Source organism: Miscanthus floridulus, chromosome 9 (assembly GCF_019320115.1).
Source record: "Miscanthus floridulus cultivar M001 chromosome 9, ASM1932011v1, whole genome shotgun sequence".
NCBI lineage: Eukaryota > Viridiplantae > Streptophyta > Magnoliopsida > Poales > Poaceae > Miscanthus > Miscanthus floridulus.
The window spans coordinates 5,234,296-5,243,717 of record NC_089588.1 but is presented as its reverse complement, the minus strand read 5'-3'; the positions used below and the strand labels follow the sequence as shown (position 1 = coordinate 5,243,717).

The window sequence follows — 9,422 nt, the reverse complement described above, 5'->3', positions numbered from 1 at the left end:
AAAGGTTACATTCAGTCAAAACTGAACAATGGGCTATGCCTTGAATTGACAGTTTTGTGTGAAGTGAGTTTCACCAAAGTTCTTTTCTGGTACTAGGCTGCTACAAGCATCCCCTCTGGTTGAAGCATATAAGTCACACTTCGAGGCCTTTCATGAGTATCTAGAGACTACCCACATCTCATAGACTATGACTAGTAGTCAAACTCATATAGGTGTGTTCTTTCTAGGATGTTTTGTAGGACAACATTCCTACTTAAATAAGCCACTCGGATCACATTAAGGTATAAACCAACCTGCCATAGAGCATAGGAGAAACGTGCATCTCAAATGATTTGGACCTTATTATAAGGGATCTCTCCATCAGTCAACCACTAGCTTGTTTCACCATCATACTTCACGGGACCTCTGATCACATAGGATAGGTTACCACTATGGAATGACTTCGAGTGGGTCTCAAGCCCATCTCCCTCGATACACCATCTATCACATTGCGTGATAGTCCCTTTGTAAACTGATCTGTCAGATTCTTAGATGTATGGACATAGTGCAACGCTATTACTCTGGAGTTTCTTAGTTTTCTAACAGATTTTAACCGCCTCTTAACATGCCTTGTAGACTTCATGTTATCCCTAGAACTGTTCACTTTGATTATCAATGTCTGATTATCACAGTTCATGGAAATAGCAGGTATTGGTTTTTGACCACCGGTAAATCCATAAGGAGTTCACGAAGCCACTTAGCCTCAATTGAGGCAATATCTAGTGCTGTGAGTTCTGCTTTAATTGTTGGCCTCGTTAAGACGGTATGCTTGCAAGACTTTCATGAAACATCGCCACCTCCAAGTGAGAACACATATCCACTTGTGGCGTAAATTTCATCAGCATCAGATATCCAATTTGCATCACAATAACCCTCTAGTACCCTCGGATACCTGGTATAGTGAATCCCATAGCTCATAGTCCATTTTAGATAGCGCAGTACCATCTCAAGAGCACGCTAGTGATCACCCCACGGATTTGAAACAAATCGGCTGAGTTTGCTCACAACAAATGAGATGTCAGACTTCGTTGCACTAGCTAAATACATAAGAGAGCCAATACCTTGAGAATATCTCAATTGATCCTGTGCTATTCTACGATTTTTTCTTAATAGCATACTTGGGTCATAAGGAGTTGGAGCAGGTGTACAGTCACTATATCCAAATTGACTCAACACCTTTTTCACATAGTGGGATTGCACAAGAGTTACCCCACCATTTCCTTCTCTGAGTAGCTTTATGTTAAGAATAACATCAGCTTCTCCCAAATCCTTCATTTCAAAGTTACTTGACAAGAAGTCTTTCACTTCCTTGATCACATTAATATTATTTCAAAAAATTAGTATACCATCCACATATAAGCACAAGATCACACCTTCTCCTCCAGCACACCGATAATATACACATTTATCAGCTTCATTGACAACAAAGCCGGCTGATGTCAGAGTTCTGTTGAACTTCTCATGCCACTGCTTAGGAGCTTGTTTTAGACCATGCAAAGATTTCAATAACTTACACACCTTTCCCTCTTGCCCCTTTGCTACAAATCCATTCGGCTGATCTATATAGATCTCTTCCTCAAGCTCTCCATTCAAGAAAGTTGTCTTAACATCCATCTGATGAACGAGAAGACCATGTGAGGTAGCCAAGGAAAGTAGCACTCGCATAGTCGTTAGACAGGCAACTGGTGAATAAGTATCAAAATAATCTTCACCCTCTTTCTGTGTATAGCCCTTTGCTACAAGCCTCGCCTTTTATTTCTCAATAGTACCATCAGGCCTAAACTTTTTCTTGAACACCCATTTATATCCCACAGGTTTACACCCGTAAGGACGATCAACAACCTCCCAAGTTTCATTAGACATTATAGAGTTTATCTCATTCTGAACAGCTTCCTTCCATAAGTTAGCATCAAGAGATGAATATGCCTCTTCTATGGTTTTAGGAGTGTCATCCACGAGGTATATAACATAGTCTTCATCAAAAGACATGCAGTTCTCTGTCTCTTACTCTTTCGAGTGACTATATTATTATGCTCCTCATGTTTTTCCACATGGGTTTCAACATCAGCGTGTATTACTAGTTCATTCGTCTCATGAAATGAAATAGACTCATGACTAGAAGTGCTAGGTGTATTTTTATAGAAAACTCATTCTAAAAAATGTAGCATCTCTAGATTCCATGATAGTACCAACATTCATATCAGGCACTCTAGAATTTATTATTAAAAATCTATAACCCATGCTGTGAATAGCATATCCAAAAAAGACATAATCAACGATTTTGGGCCCAAGCTTTCGTTTCTTATTAATTGGCACATTCACCTTTGCCAAACAACCCTATGTTCACAGGTAAGAGAGATTTAATCTCTTCTTCTCCTATTCCTCAAATGACGTAATTTCTTTGTTTTTAGTGGGCACTCTATTCAGGACATGACATGCTGTCAATATTGCCTCACCCCACCATTCCTTAGATAGTCCTGCTGTCTCTAACATGGCGTTAACTAACTTAGTTAGAATGCGGTTCTCTCTCTATAATCCCATTGGGTTGTGGTGAGTTTGGCGGTGTCCTCTCATGAATGATCCCATGCTCCGCGCAAAACTCAGAAAAACCATTTGAGAAATATTCTCCCCCGCGATGAGTCCGCAACAGTTTGATGTTCTTCTCTAGTTGGTTTTCTACTTCATCTTTATAGATCTTAAAATAATGCAACGCTTCATCTTTTGATTTCAGTAAATACACATGGTAAAATCTAGTACAATCATCTATAATCGTCATGAAATACCTTTTGCCACCTTTGGTCAACTTGTCATTCATTTCGCATAGATCGGAATGATTCGTTCTAATGGTGCTAAGTCTCTTGCCGCAGCTGCCTTGTGAGGCTTGCGAGGTTGTTTAGATTCAACACATACATGGCATTTAAAACCTTTGACCAAATCAAATTTCGAGATTAAATTTAAGCTAGCTAAGCAAGTCATACAACCAAAATTAATATGATATAAACGCGAATGCCAAACATTTGTCTCATTATCCTGGCTCACATGGTTCACAGAATGAACACATGCATCAGTTAAAGACAAGCGGAACAAGCCTCCGCCCTCGTAGCCTTTTCCCACAAATGTCCCATACTTAAAAAGTATACACTTATTCGACTCAAATAAAAGTTTATAGCCATCATGACATAATAGAGAACCACTATTTAAATTCTTCCTTATTGAGGGAACATGCTACACGTTCTTTAGCTGCATGACCTTTTTCGAAGTAAGCTTTAGATCGTACCAACACCACGTATAGCCGCACGCGCCCCGTTCTCCATCAACAAGGAGGAAGTCTGCCCAACCTGATAAGAAGAAAACAAAAAATATCAACACTTATATGAATATTAGCTCCTGTATCCACCCACCAATCAGGTGAATGAAAAACTGAAAGAACTGTAGGTAATAAATTACCATACCCCGATGTTCCTCCATCTGCTTCAATCCTGTTTGCAGATTTCTTCTTGGGCTTCCACTTGCCATCCAGGCAATCCTTAGCATAATGCCCTGGCTTACCACATGTGAAACAATTTCCCTTTTTCTTGTTCTTGTTCTTCTTCTTCTTAAAAGATGTTGTGTTCTTTTGTTTGAGTTCTTACTAGAATTTCTTCTTGCGAGAATTTTGAGGATTTTTCTGCACCACATAGGCACTGGAACCTCCCTCAACAATTTTGTTTCCACGGACATCCTTTGCTCTCGCCTTCTCTTTAACATGCAAAGAGCCAATGAGGTCGCCAATGCCAAACTCCTGTCTCTTATGTTTCAAAGAAATAGCAAAATCCATCCAAGCCTGTAGTAGCTTTGCAATGATACAGCCTGCCACAAACTTATCTATTAATACACAACAAAAAATTTCGAGCTCTTTTGCTAGTGTTTGTATCTCATGAGCTTGTTCTACTACAGAACAGTCATCAAGTGCATTCCACATCTCTTTACCAGTTTGTAGCGGCACATATGCATCCATTATGGAGTCTCCTAGCACGCTCAGAATTGTAGCCTTGAACGTAGTATCAGCATGTTGGAACGCACGCTCCTCCTCAGGAGTATGCGGCCCAACAGCCCTAGGTTCAACAACAAAATAGCAGTGCATAGCAGTCAACCATAGAATGCACCTCTACCGCCACCTCTTGTAATGAGTGCCCTAAAAAATATTTGGTTTCATCATACTCGCAAAGCCGACTAGAGAAAAATGCCTATCAGGTTTTTGGATTGTTAGAAATTTAGGCAATTTCAGTATTAATTTAATCCAGAAAAAGATTAAGAACACGTTTGTGGCCTCATATATGTGCACGTGTGATCTAAGTGACATGGACATGTAGATGATACTAATAATCATGATTTTAATCGCTGAAGATAAGGGATGAATTAGAACATACCCAGCGACACTAGAGCCGGTTGCGCTAGTCGACATAGCGTCTATTGGTGTAGTCGTCCGGCTCGATGCAGTGCAGAGAGGTTGTAGTGCTGAACTGCCGCCGCCGTCACGAACACTGGGAAGAAGATGAAGTCGTAGGTCGTGGATCGATCGAGCAGTCGCGTGATCGCTCCTCAAAAACCTGATGGCAGATGAACTCGTAGACGACTCGGTTTCGGAGGACTGCTCTCCCTATTCCTGTGCTCGTAGGAACCGGGATGGGGAAGCCTTGGATGCAGCAGAAGGAGTGGATGTGTTTGTGCGTTGGGTCGAGAGACAAATGTTGAAATGAGCCTTTCTACCTCATTAGGAGCAGAAACTCCTAACACTCCCATCACTCTTCTCAGTATTTCTCATATTAGGAGCAGAAACTCTCGTAACTCAAAAACTCGCATAATTCACTCTTCTCATTATTTTCCTTATTAGGAGCAGAAACTCCCGTAACTCTACCTCATTAGGCGCAGAAACTCATGAAACTCCCATCACTCTTCTCATTATTTCCCTTATTAGGAGCAGAAACTCTCGTAACTTAGAAACTCCCATAATTCACTCTTCTCATTATTTTGCTTATTAGGAGGAGAAACTTCCGTAACTCAGAAACTCGTACCCATAATTGATTTGAGTGGCAAAACCTTTCATGTCCCGCATCGCGTAGGGGCTGGTAGCGGCGCACGCTTGTGTGGCTCGCCTCGTCATTTCTCAACCTTCTCAATGTGGACAGACACAGTCCGCACCTTTAAGTCGAGTCAACATTCAGTCAAAATCCCGTATGGGACTAAATAACATTGCGCACATTATTTAATATATGAGCCTTAGAATTTATTTGATTTAATTAGATAATATATGGGCCTAGCCCACATTAAATCTAACAACTATAAAAAATTTAAAATAATAGCCGGTGGATTTTGATATGTAGATTTTACATAAAAAATACAAATATATAAAAGATAGAATAGATAAGTGGATTTTGATTAATCATCATAGTACTACTAAGTATGACCTTTATACTTATATTTGCTTCAGGGATTCTAGGCCTTGTTTAGATTGCCTCAAAATTTCAAGTTTTTTCACTCTCTCTATTACATTAAATTTTAGATGCATGCATGGAGCATTAAATGTAGGTAAAAAAAAACTAATTGCACAGTTTGGTTGTAAATCACAATACGAATCTTTTGAGCCTAGTTAGTCCATGATCGGACAAAGTTTGTCAAATACAAACGAAACGTACTACAGTGTCCAGATTGCAAAAATTTGCAATCTAAACAAGGCCCTAGTACAGGTTGAGAAAGTTCTGTTTGAAATTAATTGATTCACGTCTTGTTTAGTTCACCCCCAAATTCCAAAAAGTTGCTACAGTACCTGTCACATCGAATGTTTGCGGCCTGTGCATGGAGTATTAAATGTAGACGAAAAGAAAAACTAATTGCACAGTTTGGTGGAAAATTGCGAGACGAACGTTTTAAGCCTAATTAGTCAATGTTTGGACACTATTTACCAAATAAAAACGAAGGTGCTACAGTAACCCCAAATTCCAAATTTCGCGAACTAAACTACAGTCGCACTTCCTTTCCGGGGAGAAATCGAGATGCATTTTTCTTATTGAAAATTCCGAGTTCCATGGTCAAACCTCTCTCTCACTGCCATCGTGGGACCGCCTGCTAGGTACGTGTGCTCACCGCTCTTGTGGGCCCCTGGCCTGGGGCGTGGCCGACTGGGCGCTGCCCCACCTCCCCTGCATATAAGCCGCCGCACAGCGCGGCCCTCCTCCCCTGTCTCGCCTGCTCTGCTCTGCTCATCTGCCTCCACTGCGATCCTGCTGCACGATGCTCATGGCCGCCGCCGCCGACGCGCACACGGACTCTGCCCACTCCGCCGGTTCCACCATCTCGCCGCCGCCATGGCACCCTGCCGTACCCGTACCCGTGCCCATCCATCACCAGCACCAGGCGGCGGTCCTCTACGACCCGGACCTCACCACGCCATCCCCGTCCCCGTCCCCGCCGCAGCGCAACCAACACCAGAAGCAACTCCGCCCCGCGGCGGCCCGCCGAGCGTCCAGCAGGCGCCGGCCGCGGCCGTCGCGGAAGGTGCCCACCACGTACATCACCGCGGACCCCACCAGCTTCCGGCGCATGGTGCATCAGGTGACGGGCGCCGACGACCTGCTGCCGCCGCTGGCACCCCCGCCGCCGCCGCACGAGGCGAGCAGCCTCTGCCGCCCGGCGCCCTACCGCGCCGCAGCACGAGGCGCGCTGCCGACGCTGGACACGTCGGCGCTCCTGCTTGGCATCGGCGGGTCCGGGTCCGCCCGGAGGACGACCGGGCCGGCCGCGTCCGTGCGTCCGGCGGCGGCGGAGGTGGATGTGGGGGCCGGTGGTGGCGGTGTTAGCGTCGGACTCGGAGGAGCGGGCTACAGCAGCAGCGATTGCGGCGGCGCTGGCTTCCCTACCTTGGAGTCGTGGGACGCACTCTTGTACTAGCTCGCATCCATGAACACGAACATGATCCGCGATAGATAATCCATCTCATACGTAAGATGGATTAGTTGATCCGTTGATCGATGATGACAGTGTCTGTCCATGGATGGATGCATGAACAAGCATCTCCTTCTCCTTGTTGCTCCTATACATAGGAATCGATTTTCGTTCGGTGCATGTGCCCTGTTCGCTTGTTATAACCCGTACTTTTCTTTTCTTTATTTAGTCGCAACAGTGTTTTTCTCTGGTAACAAATCAGTCAGAATAATATTTCAGTTTGTTTTTTTTCAGCGAAGCGAACGGGCCTTAACTGCCTGGTGATGAACTGGTGATCCATCCATTCTCATTATTGATGACCATTGATCACCCGGTGCTGCAACAGTGCCATTCAGCCAATCAGCTAGGCCAATCCATCCAAGAGCACCAAAACGAATCGATCGTTCTCAACACACACATATATATATATATAATGATGTTTATTTATTGTTAGCTTAGACCCTACGATACGTCGAGATGAAGGCAGGCAGGCCGCAGGCCAGCCAAAGCGAATAAAACAGCGACAGAGCATGGGTCAGCAGCACGTCCTTTCCTTCCCCGCCCCAAAGAATAATGAGAACTAATTTTCATCTTCAAATATCCTTTGTGACTAGTTTATAGAAAATACATCAATATTTTATCTTCTTTAAATATGTTTATTACGAGAATACATTCTAAAATTAATCTAGTAATACTAATTATGAATCATAGTTATTAGTACCTTGTTTTCATATAAGTATTTAGTTAAATTTGGAATTGTTTGACTCGTCAAAAAACGAGATTTATATTTCATTCTGGAATACAGGCGCTAATTCTGAGATGGAGATATCGTCCATCATCGAGCGACTAGCGATGACTACCCTGCCTTGTTATCTCTCATGACTGACCAATATATAATGCGAGTCTGATTGGTCGCCTGTACATCTTGTTATCGGAGGCACTTGCAGTAGAAAGGGCGATTGTTGGTTTCCTACACATCTCCTCATACATGCAAGCACTCTCCTCAAAAAGCACCTCTTGTTTGCACACACTCGGTACGCTCAAAATTGGGTCGTATCCCCCTATACATTATTGGCTTATGCATATACCTCGACATGTTGTGCACCTTGTGTCTTTTTCTCGTGCACAAGAGGCTCCCCGGCCCTCGTCGTCGCTCTCCATGAACTCCGTCAGCCTGCCTCCAACTCCCTACCACGGCTCGGAATGCGTGGTTGCTTGAGCGGCCAACACGGCTCCGGCAGGTCACCCAGGCCCTATAGGCGTCATCGTGGCTTCATCCATCCCGAGCTGGACCAACACTAGATCTAGATGGCAATGGAGAGTCGATCTCGGATTTTCTGCGGGGAATTCGGGGGTGTTTGGTTGCCGGCCTTCACCTGCCACGCCACACTGAGCCGCCACCACAATTTTTCTGGACAGCGTTTGGTTGGCGAAGAGAGTTAGGCACCCATGCAGTGGCGGATGTGGGATGCGGGATAAGGGGGGGCTAAAACAACAGAGATGTTGATTTGCACGAAGATTTAACGGTGAAATCAAGTTTTTACTACAGTAATTAGCATTGAAATCAAGAAATTAGGGGGGGCTAGAGCCCCCCCAGCCCCCCTTTGGATCCGCCACTGCACCCATGGAATATGACACGTCAGATTCTCCTGGATTTTCGCCAGAGTGTGGCGCTACTTTTCTCTGCCACGCTGTGTGCGTCGGTGCAGAAAGTAACCAACACGTAAATATTTATAGTTTTGTCGTACGTTGTGATCGGATGTGGCCTAGCACTCAATGACACAGGATTTATACTGGTTCAGGCAACGTGCCCTACGTCCAATTTGAGTGGGTCGGTGACTTTATTCCTAAGCCTAGGTGCTCGAAGTTTGCTGTGGGGTTATAAACGGAAGGAAAAAAAATTGGGGGTGCAAGAAGTCCGGTCGGACTCTGGTCTGAAGGACCGAGAGCGACGGGAGCTCTGCTATGTGCTAAGTGTTCGAGTGTGTGCTTGAGGTTTGAACCCAGTGGTTCTGTTGTGGTGTGTGAGTGAACTGGTCGATCTCTCTTTTGGGAGAGAGCGCATCCCCTTTTATAGATGAAGGGGATGACCTTACAAGTTGAGAGGGAGAGTGTACGTATGCTAAGTCTTGTTGCCCACGCCGTCGGGTATAAGATGATTGTAGGCGCCCATAACAATGTTAATGTTAGATAAGCCTGGGCAAAATACCCGATACCCATTACCCGTACCCGAATTACCCGAACCCGGACCCGAATTACCCGAACCCGAGGTACCCGATCCCAAATTCGGATAGCGATTTTGATTACCCGAAATTAGTTTGGGTAATTCGGGTAATATCCCCCGGTACCCAAACTATCCGAACTATCCAAAGATTTGTTTTTGTCTTTGTATTTATCATGTGTTGTTAGCTGAACCATTTAAC

The 9,422-nt window shown here is 44.4% G+C and overlaps 1 protein-coding gene across 1 annotated transcript; it reads left to right on the top strand.

Annotated features, from left to right (window-relative positions):
- Positions 1-6,102: 6,102 nt before the first annotated feature.
- Positions 6,103-7,262, top strand: LOC136481225 (calmodulin-binding protein 25-like). The gene has a single exon (XM_066478580.1). The coding sequence runs from the start codon at positions 6,310-6,312 to the stop codon at positions 6,964-6,966; it is 657 nt and encodes a 218-aa protein (XP_066334677.1). The 5' UTR covers positions 6,103-6,309; the 3' UTR covers positions 6,967-7,262.
- The last annotated feature ends 2,160 nt before the right edge of the window (positions 7,263-9,422 follow it).